The 22,070-nt window shown below is 28.4% G+C and overlaps 5 protein-coding genes across 5 annotated transcripts; 3 read left to right on the forward strand and 2 right to left on the reverse strand.

Moving 5' to 3' along the window:
* The first annotated feature begins 320 nt into the window (after nucleotides 1–320).
* Nucleotides 321–1,167, forward strand: LOC128952811 (heat shock protein 23-like). Its single transcript, XM_054298256.1, has one exon. It carries the CDS (start codon nucleotides 457–459, stop codon nucleotides 1,165–1,167), a length of 711 nt encoding a protein of 236 aa, XP_054154231.1. The 5' UTR covers nucleotides 321–456.
* A 5,293-nt stretch (nucleotides 1,168–6,460) lies between these two features.
* On the reverse strand, nucleotides 6,461–7,308 carry LOC128951758 (uncharacterized). The gene has a single exon (XM_054297026.1). It carries the CDS (start codon nucleotides 7,123–7,125, stop codon nucleotides 6,508–6,510), a length of 618 nt encoding a protein of 205 aa, XP_054153001.1. The 5' UTR covers nucleotides 7,126–7,308; the 3' UTR covers nucleotides 6,461–6,507.
* Nucleotides 7,309–13,038: 5,730 nt separating this feature from the next.
* On the forward strand, nucleotides 13,039–14,382 carry LOC128951752 (uncharacterized). The gene is made up of 3 exons (XM_054297020.1): nucleotides 13,039–13,224; nucleotides 13,311–13,445; nucleotides 13,585–14,382. The coding sequence occupies exons 1-3, from the start codon at nucleotides 13,062–13,064 to the stop codon at nucleotides 14,331–14,333; spliced, it is 1,047 nt and encodes a 348-aa protein (XP_054152995.1). The 5' UTR covers nucleotides 13,039–13,061; the 3' UTR covers nucleotides 14,334–14,382.
* A 698-nt stretch (nucleotides 14,383–15,080) lies between these two features.
* LOC128951753 (uncharacterized) lies at nucleotides 15,081–16,589 on the forward strand. The gene is made up of 3 exons (XM_054297021.1): nucleotides 15,081–15,270; nucleotides 15,347–15,481; nucleotides 15,737–16,589. The coding sequence occupies exons 1-3, from the start codon at nucleotides 15,081–15,083 to the stop codon at nucleotides 16,456–16,458; spliced, it is 1,047 nt and encodes a 348-aa protein (XP_054152996.1). The 3' UTR covers nucleotides 16,459–16,589.
* On the reverse strand, nucleotides 15,427–19,350 carry LOC128951748 (5'-nucleotidase domain-containing protein 3-like). Its single transcript, XM_054297014.1, has 12 exons — nucleotides 19,180–19,350; nucleotides 18,919–19,094; nucleotides 18,754–18,828; nucleotides 18,570–18,672; nucleotides 18,434–18,477; nucleotides 18,235–18,363; nucleotides 18,008–18,168; nucleotides 17,816–17,917; nucleotides 17,451–17,676; nucleotides 17,223–17,365; nucleotides 16,913–17,164; nucleotides 15,427–15,486 (listed from the first exon to the last, which is right to left on the reverse strand). The coding sequence occupies exons 1-11, from the start codon at nucleotides 19,226–19,228 to the stop codon at nucleotides 16,921–16,923; spliced, it is 1,452 nt and encodes a 483-aa protein (XP_054152989.1). The 5' UTR covers nucleotides 19,229–19,350; the 3' UTR covers nucleotides 15,427–15,486; nucleotides 16,913–16,920.
* Between the last annotated feature and the right edge of the window lie 2,720 nt (nucleotides 19,351–22,070).

Raw genomic sequence — 22,070 nt, forward strand, 5'->3', positions numbered from 1 at the left:
TATTATTTTCAATTAAGTGATGCAATGCAGTGAAGTGTCATTTTGGAGAAACTTGTAGAAACATCTAGAATTGTTTAATACATACTGTAGTAATCATAGTATGATAACAATATACTGTTTATTGCACCGACACATGCGTAACCTACCTGTGCTCTTACAGCTCAGCTATGTTAGTGCAAAAGTTTTAAACTAAATGCACTTATCTGTTGCATCACTTGCACTGTTTATTACTATATGTATCAGTCATATAGAAATCATTACACAGCAGTTTTGTAGCAAACTATATAAGCACTGGTAGTTTGCTTACAGTTCTCATTCATTGGGAAAATCTTATACTTTTCACTAACAGTTAACTATCAAGTCTTGAATAACTAACTAACTATTGGAAAGTTATTTCAAATAAAAGTTTTTTTTTAATTGTTTTGTGAAATTTGATTGAATCGCAACAATAAAGTAATGGCTTTCTTGGAGTTATTGTTACCACAACTGATTAGAGGCGGTGGCGCCGGTGGACAGGCGTTCAATACGCTTATGGATCAGGACTGGAATCATTGGAAACTACAGATGCAATCGTGGATGGAGGACGTCAATGAACAAAGAGCTACCGGTGCTACAGCTGCTGGTAATTGTGGCCAACGATGTGGCGCTGAGAGCACTGGTGATGGACAAGGATTGGATGCACTGTTGGGTATGTGGTCACAGTTTGCTGGAGCCGCGGCCAACAATCAGCCGTCAAACAGCCGCCAATCAGCGGGTGGACAGTCGTCGTCGTCATCGGATCTGGTGAAGAACGACTCGCGAAAATTGGTCATCAAACTGGACGTCCAACACTTTGAGGCACAGGAACTGTCGGTAAAGATTGTGGACAACCATATTGTGGTCACTGGCGAACATTCCGAGCGTACCGATCGTCTGAGTCAAGTGAGTCGTCGCTTTCAGCGTCGTTATCCGCTTGACGATGACGTAGAAGTCGACACTGTTGTGTCCACTTTGACCGCAGACAAAGTGCTTATTGTCGAAGCACTGAAAAAGCCGACCGACGACAGACCAGATACCGGTAACCATATTGTCATACCGGTTATCCGCGAGGGTAACACTGATAGCACCACAGCCAGTGGTGGTCAACAATCAGCTGGTGATGACCAAAATGATCACCAAATGGATTGAAAAGTTGTTTTAATTCTGATTTTTTCTTTGATTTCAAGTTTTTTAAAAAATATTTACTACTTTTATGATATTATTATTTTTTATTTATTTTATTTGAGTATAGTTTATATTATAATTCATAAACTATGTTTTAAATCTATTTTACTGTAGTTATAACTTAAATAAATAAAATATATTTATAATAAACTACTACTAAATTAATATAATTTTCAAATAGCAAATAATTGTTGCAATAATAGAGAAATTTTACTTAATATACAGATATAAAGTATTTACAGTACTTTAATACCGTATATAAACAATTTAAAAATCAATTTATATAAAATACTGTAGTTATCACTTAAATATTCAATAATAATATAATTTATATATATTTTAAAAATATAATAATAATTATTAATGATTATTGTTATTATCTTTATCTTCTTCTTCTACAACTTCTTCATTATTTTCATTGTGGTCTTCAATACCGTAGATGTCATTGATTTCCATATTCATTGACAATCTTTTCTTTATTTTTTCAATTTCTTCCAATTTTTTACGTCTGAAGAATCCATACTTTATTATTATTTATTTAATAAATAATAATTATATTAATTTAATTAGATATTAATTTCTGTTTGTGTATATACTGTATCAGCACTTACTTTAATCAAAACAATTGTAGTTATTATTAATACGATTATACCGATGATACCGGAGCTTAAAATAATAATCCACGGCTTAATTCCTTGATCTTTGATGGGCTCATGTCTTGCCATATAAACGGTAGTAATTGTCGACGAAATGATTGGTTGGGTTTTATATTTGATTAGATTTTCGGTAACTTTCAGATGAGTTATGATTTTCAAAGTGATATCTTCGAAGTCCAGATGTCTAGTCTGGTCCGGTATAAGTGATAGCGACAGTAATTGTCTAACCGGTTCACTATAATAGCCTGAATTGAAATCTGGTAAACGACACGAAAATGTTGAACACTTGTTGATCTCGAAATCATTTTCGCAATTCTGTAAAATTATATTAAATTAATGTTTATTTAATAGATATTAATTAAACCAAACAAAAACAAAAAATAATTTTAAAATCAACTATTAATTACCAAATCAAGTGTTTTATTAACAATTGGAAACTCTGTATGATTTTGTGCTGCAAATAATAGATCACATTTGATGCGAGAATACTAAAAAAAATTATTATAATTTTTATGTTTAAAAAAATTAATAATAAATAATACTACAGTATATGATAAATGTTTTTTTTGTTGGAAATTAATGTACAAACAAATAAATAATTTCTATACTTTGCTGGGAACTATGATATTGTGTGGCAATTGTAGTTCAATAAATACATCCGTTACAGGACTGGGACCCGATTTTATCAAATTATAGGACACGTGAAATATCTCCTGCCGTGTATTATCTGAAATTGAAAACCCGTCCACTGGATCACTGGATATAACAATTCAATAATAAATTATTTCATATCAATTAGTTTACAAAGCATTTTTTTAATTATTATTTACTGTAACTGTTTAACATATAAATTAATATAATATCAAATTAAATACCTAAATATTGTCAAATTTGAATCTCTTATGATCTGTAAACTGATTGAATCGGTTAGTCTACTGTTTGTAATATCAATATTACTGCTACTATTGAGTTGAAAATCAATTTTGATAATATCGTTGGTCTTAATCTCGGACACAATAAAAGGTAGATTCAGACGAACGGATCGACCTTTTTGTAGTATAAGAGTGACATCACATTTATAGATAGAGATGTCCTCAATGGCCCTACAATTGTAATAGTCTTCGGCATTAGTCGTGAACTTTAACAAATTTGATGAAATTTTTATGATTAAAAATGTATTGAAAGAAAAATCTCCGGCATTGACAACAATGACTTCGATATCAATGGTATTGTGTAGTCCATCAATAAGATTGGTATGAATCGGTTGACCCTTATATTTGGCAACGGATGTCATTGTTAATTGAGACAAACATTGTTTTGTTTGACATCCGTGTTCAAAGTCAATCTAGTTGTGTGTGTGTTTGAAATGCAAAAATATATTAAATTATATTAAATTGTCACCAAAAACATAGTTTGATTGATGTCAATAGGTCTTACATAATCATACACTGAATGTATGTCAGCGATGGGACAGTCTTTACAAAATTTAGTGGTCATCTCATTCTCGATGTCGACTGTTATCTTAAATTCAATTGGTGTCAAAATATCGTCCAAATTTTCAGGATTCTAGAGTTTTTTTTTGTATGTGTGTGTTATTGATAACCAAATAAATATATCAATATATTGAAAACTAAATGATAATTGTTGTCTTCAAAACTTACATTAAGTATTATCTGACTATTGAAACATTGATCTCTATTGGCTTTCAATTTATTATTTTTTATCTGTAATTTTGTTGTTTTAGTTTTGTCAAAAAATGCTCTCAATTTTTGCACTTTTCTATCGGTTATTTCAATAGTGATTAAAATTATTGGATAATCTCTAATAAATTTTCCCATATATTGAACACAATAATAAATTTTGAAGCAAAAATTTTGTCTGTTATTACAATTTATTTCATCGATTTTAATTTTTTTCGGTTCAAAACTTATATTTGTTATATTTAATGTAGCACTTGGTTTAGTCCTATTTATTTATAGTATGGATATTATAATTTAGTTAAGTTAATGATTTAATTAGATATATGATACAAAAATAAATAGTTACCTTAAAAGTATAGCATTTTCCGATAAATAAGAGCCAACGAGTATATCATTATAACCGTTGTCATCAAAATCACTATTACTTAAAATACTTATACCGAAGCCTTGTATGACATTTGAAAACATTTCCGATCCTATTCTCTAAATAAATAATAATTTTTTTAATTTTATATTTTTATAACTGATCAAACTAATTATACAAAATAATCATATTAGGTAATAAATAATATAATATATCTTAAATTACTTGTAGATTTGTTGTATCCAAACCATTAGCTGATCCAAAATAAATATAGACAGCACCCATATTATTATTATCATTTTGTTCATATGGTGCGCCAACTATTAAATCTACAGTAAATAAAATATACAATAATAATAATAATTTTCAATTGTTATCAAAATTTATACGACAAACAAAAATCAATTATAGATAATATCAATATACCTTTAAAGCCATCAATATTGACATCACTGGACGATAGAGCTGTTCCAAAACGACCGCCAATTTTGTGTCCGTAAATGATTTTTTGATTCAAAAATTTTTTCTTCTATTTGTTTTTTTGTGTAAAAAAATATTGATTAATAAAAAAAAAGTTATATAAATCTTTTAGATTTGGATCAATTGATTACCTTATCATCTCTCGAATAGATATAAATTCTTCCGATTTCTCTTTGATTTGGTTGCGAGTATAGCGGCGCTCCTACTATAAGCTCATCCCTGGTATCGCCATTGATATCAAGAGCCACAAGAGTGGCTGCAAAGTATTCTCCCAGTCCTTTGTCCAGTGTTTCACTCGACACTTCCCAAAAGTTATTGGACGGCAGGACATTAGTGGTCGCTTTTATTGGATATATTAAAACCTATAGAGTCATCAGTAATTAAAGCAATAATACACAACACGACAGCAATTATTATACATTAAACATTACCTTTCCATTAAAATTATCATTTCTTGGAGCACCTATAGCTAAGTATTGTTGTTGTTGTCCATCAAAATAACCGATGGTCAGTGAGTAACCCAAATAGCTATTAATTGTCAATGTTTTCGGATTAAGTACACTAATTGCTAAGTTATAATCTATAACAACATTTCCGATAAAATTCATAAAACCGGGAGCACCAAAATATAACTGTAGTTTTATTATAATTATTATAAACACAATATTAATAAAATAAATAATAATAATTATTATTATTATAAGTTTACAAACTTGTTGTCGTTGTCGATAATGATTAGTGACTGCAACCGATAAACCCTTCATCATATGACTGTAATATGGTTTACCGTCATCGGTAGTCACCTGATCACCATTTATCCGATATGATAAGCTTTCGTGATTCTGTGTTTTCGGATCAATACGATAGCACCGGCCAACTGGTAAATTACGATCAACATTGTTTTCAAATATATACTTACGTTCCCATAGATGAGCACAACCAACAAACTGGTCACCAATTGATGCCAAAGATGAGCCCAAATTCATGTTATCGGTCATCGCGGCTGTAGTTATATTGAGAAAAAAATATAAAATAATACAACAATTGATTAGCTGTCGTTCCCATTGTATTGTCAATAAAGAAAACAATTAATAAAAAATTAACACTACTTTTGCTAAAATCAATTTCATTGCATTCAATACTATCTTTATTTGTCATGTCTTTTATTTTCCAATTGCATTGAAACAATGCCCCGATTTTTATTGAGTTACCGCTAAGTGTTTTTGATTGATATTTAGGCGCTCCTATCATAACACTTATCCAAAATCGATATTATTATTATTATATTTATAAAAAAAAAATATTTATTTATTATTTAATTTTTTAAATACATTAATCAGAGAAAAAAATATTTTGTAATTAAATTAAATTTCTTACTAATTGTTACCATTTTGTTGAATAGCACTCAAACTATATCCAAAATATGATCCATAAATACCTTGGTTATTATTTAATACTAATTTATTCTTTGGTGTGAATATTATTGGAAATTTTGTGTCAATATTATTATTATTTTGACAAATTACTATTGAAATTAATATCAATATAAATAAATTGATTGATATGATATTAAAATACATATTTACAAATAATAAAACTATAATTTACTTATGATTCATAAGTTATGAACATTTAATAAAATGATTTCAAAAAATTTTGCTTTTATTTTCAAAAATGGTTATAAAAATTTCCGTTCAATTTCAGTGCTAAAAGTTTTATTATTTCCTATTTTAAAACATTATATTTATGGTAATAATTAAATTACTAATTAGTATAAAATTGTAAAGATTTGTTGTTTGCCAATAAATTAATTAAAAGTTATTTTTTCATCAACAAAATTTTTATTTTAATATCCAGTTATTGACTTAAATTAAAAGTATTAGTAAATTATATTACTTTAAATAACATTTTATTTGTATATTTTTTGCTGAATTTAATAAAAGATAAATTCAACAAAAAACAAAAAAATACTAAATCATTAAACAAAACAAAAAAAATCAATAACTAATTGCTAATAAAAAAAATCACACAAACTATTTGATCGATTAGTTTAGTTGACATTCACTGAACACTTATTAATAATGTCTTAAATTTTTGTTTTAAATTACTTTTTATTGCTATTAATAGCTAATCCTGTGGCCGACGCTATAACTCTGGAGCCTTTGGGCTTCGAGTCCATTGAGGATGACTTGACTTTTGAATTCATTGATGAACCGGCCTGTGATCCCGACACAGATGAGCCGCCGGCCTGAGATCCCGATACAGATGAGCCGCCGACCTGAGATCCCGATACAGAGGAACCGGCATTTGACGAACCCATACCGCTAACCGATGAACCAGATGTAGAACTACCAGCCGATGATGAGCCGAAAGCTGATGAACCCGCTTGCGATGCTCCCATACCAGAGACAGTAGAGCCGCCGGCATCTGACGAACCCATACCTGATACTGATGAACCACCAGCTTTGGAACCACCTGCTTTAGAACCACCGGTACCACTGACTGACGAACCGGCAGTTGACACACCCGATGGTTTGGCCATAAATTTCGAACCCATCTTTTCGTCGACTTTGGACTTATTCTGACTGGCTTTAGATTCAATGGCCGAACCAGTTTGTGACGGTCCCTGTCCTCCAGCTGCTTTAGATCCCGGAGCCGAACTTTCAGGTTCGGGACCATCGGTTGGTTCTTCTTCCTCTTTCTTACCACAACAACCGCCCATATCTTTACCTTATCTTTAATTCAATATTTCAACTGTCAATCAAAAACAAACTATTGATTTACTAATTAATAGTTTAGCAACTAATTAATAATTGTTCCTCAAATAAGATTTTATAATTGATTTTTGTATTCAACTATTTTTAAAAAAAAATATTTAATACATTTGAGTTGCGATTTACTAATTTATTTTGTTTTTCCAAATTTTTCTAGTGAATCAATTATAAACAATATTATTTTTTTTTATTACAGCGCGCGATTAATTATTATTAGTTTTTTTATATCAATATATCAATGATTTAAAAATTCAAATTTATAATTGTAATATAAACTGTTAAAAAAACTGTAGTTTTTATTGAATTACAAATTTATTGAACATTGAATTCTGGACTTTTAAGCACTGGTATACACACCACATACATGTTAGACAATTCAATAGTCGTATTTAAGGAGCCCTGGCTGTCATTTCTACCACTGTCTTGGATGATAACAATCTTCCTAATCAATGTCCTGTTGACACTCTGGCTTTACTATGGATCTAATCCGACAAACGAATTGCCACAAATGTCCGATAAGTGTAGGAATCAGCCTAAACACCAGTACTTGATTACACTGGCCTATAGTAAACTGTGCGTCAAATTTTCAAAGTCGACAACTTTTAGTTTTTCGCTATACAACCGTAACAAACGTTTTATTACCCGATTTTCGACAACACCGAAGATGTTGATACGTAACTGTTATTTCGTTAGCAAAGATCTCAAAGCCATAAGATTTATACTGAATAAAGACAGACCACTAATGGGTATACATTATGTACGGATCAATCATAGTTCATATACTGCAGAAGCAGTCATAGAATTTCTTGAGATCAGAGATATGATGACATCTAATGGCTTGAGAGCTGAAGTAAAAAAATCGATAAAATCGATAATAATGACGACAATGTTGGACAAAGATCACCAATTGTTCCCAATGGTCAAGTGTACCGATAAGATTAATATTGTAGATCTGATGCCGGCCCCAGTAATGCATTGGTTTGAATATATAGTATTTCTATTATTGACACTCTATATGATTCCGTTCCTCATGGGGTTAATCAATATATGTCCAGACAAACCATATATTCAATTGTCGTTTACTAATCACACGTGTCTTCATAGAGAACACTTGTGTTGGATAACAATTGGTGTCACAATTTCTGTATCAGTTATTCTAACAATTGGTTTATTATTTATCTACTATTTGTTAGCAAAGTATTACTATAAACGTATTGTCAACAGACGAACCTGGCTTTTCATCCGATATGTCATCATCGGTACTATTGTTATCGGATCCATAATCATGGCAGCCATGGTATCGGTACATAAATATCATGTGGACAGCATTGACGACAGTTTACAACCGTATTGCCGGTGCATTACAATCGCTTATTTGACTGTTTTGCTCTTCAGTTTGTTTGTAGGACTGGTAGTAGTTATCTATCGGTTAGTTTGTTATCGCAAAACCAGACCAAATGAAAAACGATTTTATTCAGAAAATTTCGGACACTTTTTAAAACAGGAAAGCAATCTTATTACAGATGTATCGGTTATTATGGGCAGAGAGACCATCAGCAGTGATACACAGACTTTGAAGAGTTCAATGTTGTCTTCATCGTCAACAAGTCGTCAACAATCATCGTCAGCCAAGTCTAATGTCTCCAGAGTTTGATCCGAAAGATCCATAAATTGTTTTTTTTGTGTTGTTGTTTACGACAAAACTTTGTTTTTTTTAATTATATTAATTCTAAACTGTATAATACTGTAAACATGTATCATAAATAAGGATTATTATTATTATTATTAATTTTTTTCGAGTAATTAATTATCTATAGTTTTTTAACCAAAAAAATAAAATAAATAAATATTATTTTTCATAAAGATTTTATTAATATATTGTCAAAAAAAATTATGATTATCATTAAAATCTGATTTATTAAAAATAAAGTGTTTAATAATTATAAGCGCACGACAATTATTTGCTGATAATAATTAAATTTAATTTAAATTTTAAACAAAAATAATAACAATTGGAATAACAGGAATATCTAAATATTATTTTCAAAAAAAAGTATATAATGTATAGCATAAGTCTTGTTACAGTTAAAAAAAACACAAATTAATAAAATTTTATTATTGGTTTGATTATAATTTTTTTGTTTGTATATAAACTAGTTAGTCCCCGTAAATAACTTAATAAATACTACTATTACTTTTACTATTAACTATTATTATTTATTAATTAGTAGTAGTTATAGTAGTTATAGTAGTTATAGTAGTTATAGTAGTTATAGTAGTTATAGTAGTTATAGTAGTTATAGTAGTTATAGTAGTTATAGTAGTTATAGTAGTTTAGTAGTTATAGTAGTTATAGTAGTTATAGTAGTTATAGTAGTTATAGTAGTTATAGTAGTTATAGTAGTTATAGTAGTTATAGTAGTTATAGTAGTTATAGTAGTTATAGTAGTTATAGTAGTTATAGTAGTTATAGTAGTTATAGTAGTTATAGTAGTTATAGTAGTTATAGTAGTTATAGTAGTTATAGTAGTTTAGTAGTTATAGTAGTTATAGTAGTTATAGTAGTTATAGTAGTTATAGTAGTTATAGTAGTTATAGTAGTTATAGTAGTTTAGTAGTTATAGTAGTTATAGTAGTTATAGTAGTTTAGTAGTTATAGTAGTTATAGTATTTTATGAATGAATGTATTTTCAATCAATCACTGCTCTCACATAACATTCGACACTATATCTATAGTATGCGTTGTCTCTACAATTTGATTGACAGCATCAACGCATACGATAGCTATAGTGTCGAATGTTATGTGAGAGCAGTGATTGATTGAAAATACATTCCATTTTATAAAAAAATATTTTCATTTAAATAAAAATAATTAATTAATATTAATATTATAGTAGTAGTAGTARTAGTAGTARTAGTAGYARTAKTAGTAATATGAGTARTAGTAGTAGTAGTAGTAGTAGTAGTAGTAGTAGTAGTAGTAGTAGTAGTAGTAGTAGTAGTAGTAGTAGTAGCAGCAGTAGTAGCAGTAGTAGTAGTAGCAGTAGTAGTAGCAGCAGCAGTAGTAGTAGTAGTAGTAGTAGTAGCAGCAGTAGTAGTAGTAGTAGTAGTAGTAGTAGTAGTAGTAGTAGTAGTAGTAGTAGTAGTAGTAGTAGTAGTAGTAGTAGTAGTAGTAGTAGTAGTAGTAGTAGTAGTAGCAGCAGCAGCAGCAGCAGCAGCAGCAGCAGTAGCAGCAGCAGTAGTAGTAGCAGTAGTAGTAGCAGTAGTAGTAGTAGTAGTAGTAGTAGTAGTAGTAGTAGTAGTAGTAGTAGTAGTAGTAGTAGTAGTAGTAGTAGTAGTAGTAGTAGTAGTAGTAGTAGTAGTAGTAGTAGTAGTAGTAGTAGTAGTAGTAGTAGTAGTAGTAGTAGTAGTAGTAGTAGTAGTAGTAGTAGTAGTAGTAGTAGTAGTAGTAGTAGTAGTAGTAAAAATAGTAGTAGTAGTAGTAAAAATAGTAGTAGTAGTCGTAAAATGTATTTCTTTTTTGATTTATTTATAGTGGCCCTGAAAAGGGCCGTTTGGGGCTCTTATAAGAGCCGTTTTATGACTTTTTAGTCAAATTTGTGTTTTTTAACACAAAACTTGCGGGAAAGTGGCCCTTTTTTAATTAATCGGCCACAGCCGACACAATTGGTGGTAATGGTTGTAACACAACCATTACAAAGCTTAACTTCACAGTCTAAGCATTTGTATAGGACTGTGAAGGAGTGGAGTCGGCATTCATAACACTGTGTATTGTAAGGAAAATTTTTTATTTTAGTGTATGAAGACATGTTAACAGTACGAAAGCAATACACAAAATGAATAAAAAAAATAAATTCTATTGTATTAAAAGAGTTGTATTCTAATGAGTGACGTCATGCTACAGTTTAGTACTATTCATAAATACTGTTATAGTAATAGTAATAGTCAATAGTTATAGTAGTTATAGTAGTTATAGTAGTTATAGTAATTATAGTAGTTATAGTAGTTATAGTAGTTATAGTAGTTATAGTAGTCATAGTAGTTATAGTAGTTATAGTAGTTATAGTAGTTATAGTAGTTATAGTAGTTATAGTAGTTATAGTAGTTATAGTAGTTATATAGTTATAGTAATTATAGTAGTTATAGTAGTTATAGTAGTTATAGTAGTCATAGTAGTTATAGTAGTTATAGTAGTTATAGTAGTTATAGTAGTTATAGTAGTTATAGTAGTTATAGTAGTTATAGTAGTTATAGTAGTTATAGTAGTTATAGTAGTTATAGTAGTTATAGTAGTTATAGTAGTTATAGTAGTTATAGTAGTTATAGTAGTTATAGTAGTTATAGTAGTTATAGTAGTTATAGTAGTTATAGTAGTTATAGTAGTTATAGTAGTTATAGTAATTATAGTAGTTATAGTAGTTATAGTAGTTATAGTAGTCATAGTAGTTATAGTAGTTATAGTAGTTATAGTAGTTATAGTAGTTATAGTAGTTATAGTAGTTATAGTAGTTATAGTAGTTATAGTAGTTATAGTAGTTATAGTAGTTATAGTAGTTATAGTAGTTATAGTAGTTATAGTAGTTATAGTAGTTATAGTAGTTATAGTAGTTATAGTAGTTATAGTAGTTATAGTAGTTATAGTAGTTATAGTAATTATAGTAGTTATAGTAGTTATAGTAGTTATAGTAGTCATAGTAGTTATAGTAGTTATAGTAGTTATAGTAGTTATAGTAGTTATAGTAGTTATAGTAGTTATAGTAGTTATAGTAGTTATAGTAGTTATAGTAGTTATAGTAGTTATAGTAGTTATAGTAGTTATAGTAGTTATAGTAGTTATAGTAGTTATAGTAGTTATAGTAGTTATAGTAGTTATAGTAGTTATAGTAGTTATAGTAGTTATAGTAGTTATAGTAGTTATAGTAGTTCTACGTGTTCAATAATATAATTTAAATGTTTTTTTTTCTTTACACGTGCAACAATAAATAAAATTAAAAAACTAACTGTTTAATTAACAATACTTTTTATTTAACCGTTATTTTAATTTTAATAATTTTTAATTGTTGTAACGCGCAAAAGTGTGACAGAKATATATATATATATATATAAATATATAAACATTTCCAAATTATATAGTAGTATAGATACAGAATATTATTATTATTATTAAACAATTATTAATTTTATAGAAACATTTGAACTAATTTTTAAAAAAAATACTAATTAGTGACTTAGTTATTAATATTTAGTTATCATAAAATCAGTTAATTGAACTATTGATGAAAATAAAATTTAAAAATAAAATAAAATAAATATACTCTAATAGTTTATTGTAAAAATAAAAATTTATTTTTAATAACATATTTAAGCATAAAGACATAATTATTAATTATCATTGATTTTTCACCCTACGCCTCCCCCCCACCCAAAGGGAGTATATAAAATAAATATATTTATATATTGAAATACAATTTAGGACATCAAACATGTAATATAAATTATAATACTTTCCCTCTTATATATGATACAGTATATTGTATACTACAGACAGCAATGTTGTTATAGTATTGCATAATACTGTATAATATTGTGTTGTGTTTTAATTTAAGTGTTTTGTAAAATGCAATAAAACTTTTTTTTTTATTATTATTCATTCAAACAACAAACAAAAAAAATAGTTATTGAAATATTTCTGATTTAAATTTAATAAATAATTATTATATAGTAGTTTAGTTTTAGTCATATTAGTTGTTTATATATTAAGTGTTGACAATAATTGTTTTGAACAAACATTTTATTGTAAAAATATTTACAAAAATAATAGTATTAATTACATAACATAAATATAATAATCAACACAATGTTAGCAACAATAAGACCAACACTAATGAGACAATTATTGCTATCTAAACGGTATACGATGTCAGGCATCGGTAGGTCAGTCAACACCAGTGACCAACATCGCCGATGTTTGCATTGGTTGGCCGACACTCTGGATATCGATAAGTTTTGCAATGATTTCATTGAACATAGAGATGGATATCGTAAACGTAATGTCAAAAATCATTTATAATTTATTCAATGATAAGATTCATTGAAATATCATTTAAAAAATAATTATTATATGTTTTTTAAGGATTTGATTTTGATTTACTGAACACACGTTACGTAACTGAAGAAACCATTTGTGCACTTCAACTGCGGACCAGTTGTTGTCCATTAAATGAGACTAAACTGTTTGCAAACAACCGATCGCTGACACCACCCGACGGTAGACTTATAAAAGCATTTTTATAACTATAATTAGTTTATTATATTTATATTTTTAAAAATAATAATAATTACAAAATTGAAAACATTTGCTAATATATTGTCAATATTTGTATAACAATTTATATTTTTTTTAATAGACGAGTCAGTCATCAATAAAGATGGCCAGATTCGAGTACAGGTGCCGAAGCCTCATAACTTTGGCGGCCAATTATGTTTGCCTAATTCTCAGGATATCAAGTCATTTGTTAATATGGTTGTCTTAATGGTCATAACTAAGTACGGCTTTTACAAACAATTTGATTATCAATTACGAAGAGTGACGGACTGGGATATCAAGAATGAGAACAAAGACAATGAAAACAACCAATGGTTCAGTTATATCGGCACCCGATTTAAGGTATTACCCGATAAGCGACTATTTATGGCATTTCATATAACAAACATCGACGGAGATATTGTTGAAGCTATCGATGATAAATCAGTGCAGAAGTTGGCGACCGTTCGCACAGATTTCAAGCCAATTGACTGTCCGAAGAATATCGAGAAACCGATTAAACTGTTTCAGCAACACGTGTGTCAACTAATGGCACAACTCGTATGTTTGGCTGACAATAACGTGTCGTATAATTTTGACAACGATTCACTGTACGGACTGTTAGTACGCGACACATACTTTCATTTTTACGAGACTGATATTCACCACAAGTATATCGAAGACATCAGAGAAGAGTACCATAAAAAAGGCATTGAATTGCCGATTGTTAAACACATGACCGATGGAGTAGCTCTTAACTATGATGACCATAACGATCGGCAATTGATTGAATTGATTTTGTTTACTATATTAAACAATGAAAAGAACAGACAATCAATGGATAAACATTGACCACCGATGACGGACACGGATTTTGGAACAACAATATTAATGTTGTCATAATTATGATCTCAACTTTACCACAATATATAACTCGTATTATAATAATTATGTAAAAATTGATTTTATATAAATTATACATTATTTATATTCATCTATAATAAATGCTACATTAAAAATTTAATTTATATTTAATTTATGACAATAATTTTTTTAATGCAATTTATGAATCACTTTTTTAAAAAAAATATTATTTAACGATACTTTATTTTTGATAATTTTTACGGTTGAACTCTACTGTATTTTACGGCAACACATTTTGTTATTTTTAATATTGGATTTTTATGATAAATAATTAACTTAATTAGGATTTTATTCAATTTATTAATTAACCAGAGATTTAAATTAGTTTATTAAGATTTTTTTGTTGTTTAGTTAGGTTATTATAAAATTATAATACCGTCCCTAATATTGGTACAGTAAATATGTGGTAGTATTGCATAAGATTTATATTATATATGAATATATTAAATGTTTAAATTGAAATATTTGATTGTTTTTTCAAATGCTATTTTTAAAAAATCAAAAAGTTTTTTTTGACATATGATTTATATGATTTAAGTATTTTGAAACTATAGGGTGTCATAAATTTATTATTATTATTATATATGACATATGAAAATATATTTTGATAATAATTGTTTTGAACATTTATAGGTATTATAATATACCTGTAATAATAATATAGCAATTAGTACAATGTTAGCGACAGTGAGACCAACACTAATGAGACAATTATTGCAACCAAAGCGGTACACAATGTCTGGTATCGGTAGGTCTGTCAACACCAATGACCACAACCGTCGGTGTTTGCATTGGTTGGCCGACACTCTGGATATCGATAAGTTTTGCAATGATTTCAATAAACATAGAGATGGATATCTTAAACGTAATGTCAAAATCATTTGATTCAAATGATAAGATTAGTTGAGATATCATATAAAAAATTATTATATGTTTTTTAGGCTTTGATTTTGATTTATTGAACACACGTTACGTAACTGATGAAACTATTTGGTATCTTAATATACTGACCACTTGTTGTCCACTAAATGAGTCCAAATTGTTTGCAAACAACCGATCGCTGAAACCACCCAACGGTACACTATTTTTATTTAAAAAAAAAAAACATTTTAACTATCATTTTTTTCAAGTAATTATAATCATTATAACTACAATTATATAATATACAGATATACGGATTTACGGATAATAAATATTTTTTACTATTATTTTTTTTTATAATATAAATATGATATCAATTTATAGACTGTATAATGTATTTATCATATATATTATGATAATTTTATATTATAATAGCTAACAATTGAAGTTACTTTTGTTAACTACTATAGACGAGTGGCAAATCATTACGGACGACGAGTCCAGTTTGATACGAGTGCCGAAACCTCATTACTTTTGTGGCCAATTATGTCAACCAAGTTGTTGGGAAGTCGAGTTATTTGTCTATAATTTGGTCAATTTCTTCAGATTTAAGTACGGCTTTGGAGACCATTTTAAATATTTATTAGGAGAAGAGTCGGACTGGAATATCAAAAATACTAACCGTTACGAACGGTTCCGTTATATTGGCAACCGATTGAAGGCATTACCCGATAAGCGACTATTTATGGCAATTCATGAGACAAACACCGACGGAGATATTGTCGAAGGTTTAGATGATAAATCGCTACAGAAGTTGGCGACCGTTCGCACAGATTTCAAACCAATTGACTGTCCGGAGAATATCGAGAAACCCATTAAACTGTTTCAGCAACACGTGTGTCAACTACTGGCACAACTCGTATGTTTGGCCGATAATAACGTGTCGTATAATTTTGCCAACGATTCCCTTTACGGACTGTTAGTACGCGACTCATATTTTCACTTTTACGAGACAGATGTTACTCACAAGTATATCGAAGACGTCAAAAATGAAGACATTAGTGAAGACCTTGTTGTTAAACATATGACCGATGGAATTGGGCTTAACTATGATGACCATAACGATCGGCAATTGATTCAATTGATTTTGTTTACCATATTTAACAATGAAAAGAATAGAATCAATGGATAAACATTGACCACCGATGACAGACATTAACTATAGACACCAAATAATTTGTTGTCATTATTATGATCTCAACTTTAACTCAATATTTCTCGTACAGTATTATAATTATGGAAAATATTGATTTCATATATCTTATACACTAAATATCATATTATATATACTATTTACAATTTCAGGTGCTATTGCTATTCATAACTTATTATCGCTAAATTATATAATCTATTATTCCTATAATGAATATTACTCTACATTAAATATATAGTATATATACATTTATATACATATATATACCGGTATATATATTTCTTTAAATAAATTTAATCATTAAATTTAATAAACAGATTCAAACAACAATTATCAATCATTGTATATAATCTGGTTTTTTTAACTCACAGATCTGTATTTTACGGTAAATAACTAATTACCGTAATTGAGAATATTTTTTAAAAACAATTACCGATACGTTTAGAACTTTTGTAGATTGTCTTTGATTTCTTCATCTATATTGACCTGACATACATGTGTTTCGTGTGGTAACAGACCTCTTCGCGGACAAAATATATGATTCAACGAATAGTGACACAGATTGGTCAGCGACGACATATAGATGTCGGAGTAACGGAACAGACGACGGGAAAAGTATGTCGGATTGTGATGCGTCCGGAATATACTACCGAACTGTGGATTGAACAGTGCTTTAGATCGGGCTCTGGAAATGTTTGGATCAAATCATTAGTTGTTTACAGACACTAATCATCATATCATACCTCATAATATCTCTTTGTTGGATCAGTTCGTCCAATAAAATACTGTCATTTGTTTTGTGCGATTCGTCGATCAATAGCTGCAATGCTTGCAATGTACTAACAGTTTCTCTGAACTCTTGTGTATTAAATGTCTGGATCTCTCTCTGGAAATGAATTATACAAACAACGAAAAAAATTATTATCAATTATCGCTTTATAGACATTATTCAGTATAAATTGTTGGTATACTTCTAGCTCAGCAATGATGGCACCTGTTCTCCAGCCATGATTGAGCGTAATATCTGCTAAATCGTTATAGATTTGGTCACCAAAATAGAGAATTGTATTGCCTTTCCAACCGGTCATCTCAAGCATATGATGAACAGTTCCTTCCATATAGATTTGTCCCTTTTCTAGTGCTGATACCTTTCCCCATAGTTGACAATCATTGTTCATATCGTAGAGTCTGAATGGTCTGTATTATTAAATTTATATTTTATTTATTTATTATAATTTACGGTAATATTAAAAACATAATTTTTGATACTATTATTATTAAACAAATTATATCCTAATGTATATCAAATTATATATTTTTAAAAAAAAAACCTCACTTGTGTTTCAAATTGAAGAACTTAGGTTTGCCAGCCTGAACAATTATCACATCAAACAATTGAATCCAATCGTTGCCAATCATATACTTCATACCACAATCACTAAAAAACATAATAATTTAATTATAAGTTAAATACAGATTTTTATGAAAATTATTTTTAAAAAAATGTCAATTTTGTTGTTATTATTACACAAATTTAAACGGACTGTTTGTAATGAGAAACATCTTTTTCTTATTTTCTTTGAGTCGATTCAGAAAAGTGATGAGCGAGTCATGTCTTTCCAGATACTGACCGATCATCTGGTCGTTAAGCATCTTATGGATTACCGGATGAATACTCTGTACTGCATTCTGTGGTAACGAAAACAAAATATATTGTATTGTTTTTTACTGGTAAAAGACTTTATAGTTTATCACCTGAACATCATTAAAGATAATCTCCGGATGGTATGTGATATTGTTTTTGATGAAATAGTCGGTAACTTTAGAGAGCAAACATATTTCAGGTACACTGAAGAGATCGTTCAATTGTTTCATTCGTATTTGCTGTTTATTTAATCAATAGATAAAATCAAATTAGATCTGCAATTAGAGTATGTCTTATGAAACAATATACCTCTCCTTCTGTGGATCTGATGATCTTTCGGGGAACATAACTGCCTAATCAAATGGATATTAGATCAATCAATCAATTATCTATTTACCGGTAATTATCCACAAAGAAAAACAACTCAAATCAAACAAATCATAACCATTATAAATGCTGAGAACTTCTTCATCGTCGACAGGTGTCAATCCTTTGTAGACACTTCCCAATTGGATCAAATGAAACGAATCGATTTTCATTAGTAATCCCTTTAAATATATATCAAAACATCTATTATATGTCACCAAATGGATCAATAGGATTATCACTTATAGCTACTAATGACTTACATGCTCGACATCGTAATGCAGACCACGGATAGCAAAGTCCGGTATATAATCCAATTGACTGATATCTTTCGGGTACTTTTGGGAGGTATTTGGTGTTAGCCCGAGATATCACACAATTATATATCGGGGATTTAATCGATCGGTCGGTCAAAAAAAGACACTTACTTTGTATTTATCAATCAAAACATTTCGTCCCAAATCGTAGATCAGATAATTAAGCGACTCTTTATAGACGGCTAGTGTATAGTCGTAGTCAAAACCGTAGACCTGGATGTCGGACAGGTCGAGCTCGTTGTTGGCAAAAACATAGTGATCGGCTACACGACTGGTCGAGTGGGTCACTGGTGGTCAACAAATGGGACAAAAAAACAAAAATTAATGTAATTTTTTTGTTATTTATCTGTCAAAAGATAATCCTTTAAAAACCTTTAAACTGTGTCTTATATTTGTCTGTAAGATCTGATAGTTGAACCATCGCTGCTGAAGATGATGAATGATGTCTCGTTTGAATACAATTACCGGTAAATCCATTATTATTAATGGTTTGACTGACAGCTGATGATTGTTGTTGAATAACATAACAATTATTAACTAATATTAAATTATTTATATTGTGTTTACATTTAACATAATTGACTAATAATTGTCTAATAAAACTATAAGATCTACAGTGAAGTGCCATTAAATGATTGGTCAATAAATTAGTTGTTATTTTATATAATAAATAAATAAATTTAATAATAATTTTTATATTCAAAATTCAATTTACAATTTCTATGTTTTCAATATTTATCAATAAATTTTTTTATACAAATTTCTAACACTTTAATAGAGTAAACATTGCATTGCATAACACATATAACAGTGTAAAGTACTGTACAGTTACTACACATATATAACGTTTCAAAATAAGTATTAGGTTTTTATAATTAATCAAAATTTTATAATAAATATTTTAATGATTTTTTTGTTAATATCAAATATTTGCAAACTTTTTAATTCATAACAACAAACAAACAAAATGTTAAATATTTATTAGAAAATTAAGAAATTTGTCCAAAAGTTTTATAACAACAGCGCTGAAAGTAAAGCCAACGATTAGGTCGACTACGAAACTATGGCCACCATTGACGCCACCGATAACACTGACCGATCGGTTGCCAGAAGTAGATGAAGTGGACATACATTTGTCAACATTTGATCCCATTTGTCAATCAATAGGGTTACAGAAGTTTATGTTGTTTTTAAAAAAAATAATTTTAACACAAAGTTTTTCAATACTTTTATTTGAAGTATTTGTGTCTCAAATAACGTTATATAAAACTAACTGTAAGTTTGATTTAAAAAATTGTGTTTTTTTTAGTTTTCAGTTAATTTTGTATTAAATTTATTGATCGCGTGATATCTAAATGTTAACTAAAAATAATAATAATTTTTATATAAAATATTTATCTAAAACTTTCATTTTTATCATTCATTCATTTATTATCACCTTTTATTAAACAATACAATTGAATATAACTTATAATACGGTCCCTCACATGTGTACTGTATATAACAGTATTATTATTATGTAATGCAATGTTTTGATATATTTTTAACACAATTTAAAAATGCATTTTTGTTTAAACAAAAAACATTCGAAATACTAATTGATATTCGATTTAATCCACAATTAGTTTCTAATAATAATTAGTATTATTATCACTAAAAATGTTGATATTATTGAAGTGATTACTATTTATTGATCACATGTTTGTAAACAAAACTATTGTTTTTTTTTTGTAAATACTTTGTTTGGTTTTGATTATCCATTCAATCAGTCAATGTTTTGGACACAAATTATCATAAAATTATAGACAATTTTTTTGTGGTCAATAAATAACTACTAAATCGTTAAAATTATTTAAACAAAYATTTTGTAAAATWTATATAATATAATATAAATTAATATAATATGAATGTAATGTTAACTACAATGAGACCAACGATAACACTCAGACGGCAATTATTGTTATCAATGCGGCACTCATTGTCCGGCACCGGGAGGCCAGTCATCAAAAACAATGATGACCGCCGTTGTATGCATTGGTTGGCACATACACTGGATATCAATAAGTTTAGGGATGACTTCAATAACAATAAATATGATAATCTTGAAAGTAATGGTATTAATGATATAATATTTTCATTTCAAATAACTCATTCATATATTAATTATTATAATTTATTTTTCTAATAGATTTTGATTACAATTTATTAAACACGCGTTACGTGACTGAAGAAACCATTCGTGAACTTCGTGTGAGGACTACTTGTTGTCCATTAAATGAGTCGAAACTGTTTGCTAACAATCCATCACTTGTAGTACCCATAGGTATAAACAAAACAAACAAATAGTCATTAATTTTTAGTTTATTTCTCAACAAATAATTTTAATCATTTATTTTATCTCTTTTTTAAAAAAATTATAATAAGTCTCAAAACATATACAGTTCATAGTTTAGTATAACTAGTATTAATAATAAACTATTAAAACTTGATTTCATATAACATATTATTTTAATTCAAGTTTTAAACATTTTCTTCAGTTTATTTAGTTTTCAAATTATAATATTTCTTATCATAAAACTATATAATCATATAACCAATGAAATGCATTAATTTTTTTGACATTTAATTTAAAATAAATAAATAAGTTTTAGATAATACAACAAATCATACATTTTTAATGTTTATTGTTTATTAAATTAAATTGTTTTGCATTTTATTTTATATTTAAAAACATTTTTAAATATTTAATTATTTTAATGTAATGGCGATTAATAATGTAATTTACAATTCTGTTCGTCATTTTGTATCAAAAATTAATGACTCAATCAGTAAAATATCATTTACTCAAGTGATTGATAGTTACAAATTGATACCAAAATCTGTTGGTATTAATCAACACTTTAGCCATAATTTGGTATCAATTGGTTTGTTTGAATACAATTTGTTTGTCATTTATTACTTTTTCTTTTATTAACAAATTTTGTGTTTTTTAAGAATCCGTCTTAAAGTCATTAAATAACTTTGACATGAATTTGCCGTCAACTTTGGTCATCCAAATGTCTGAAATGCCGCTCAAAGAAGCGGATGTGAAATGTTTTGTGTTTAAAGTGTTTGATGAACTCATGAAATACAACGATTATAACAAGCATTTTGTCTTACGTCCTGAAGTGAGACTTCGATGGAATCAATTCGAGTCAAAGAATAAACAGTTAATGAAGTTTACAAAGAAAACAAAAGGCTTTGTTTGTATACCCGATGGTGTC

Source organism: Oppia nitens, unplaced genomic scaffold (genome assembly GCF_028296485.1).
Source record: "Oppia nitens isolate AA-2021 unplaced genomic scaffold, nextdenovo-longstitch-racon4-pilon3 scaffold1_pilon_pilon_pilon, whole genome shotgun sequence".
Lineage (NCBI taxonomy): Eukaryota > Metazoa > Arthropoda > Arachnida > Sarcoptiformes > Oppiidae > Oppia > Oppia nitens.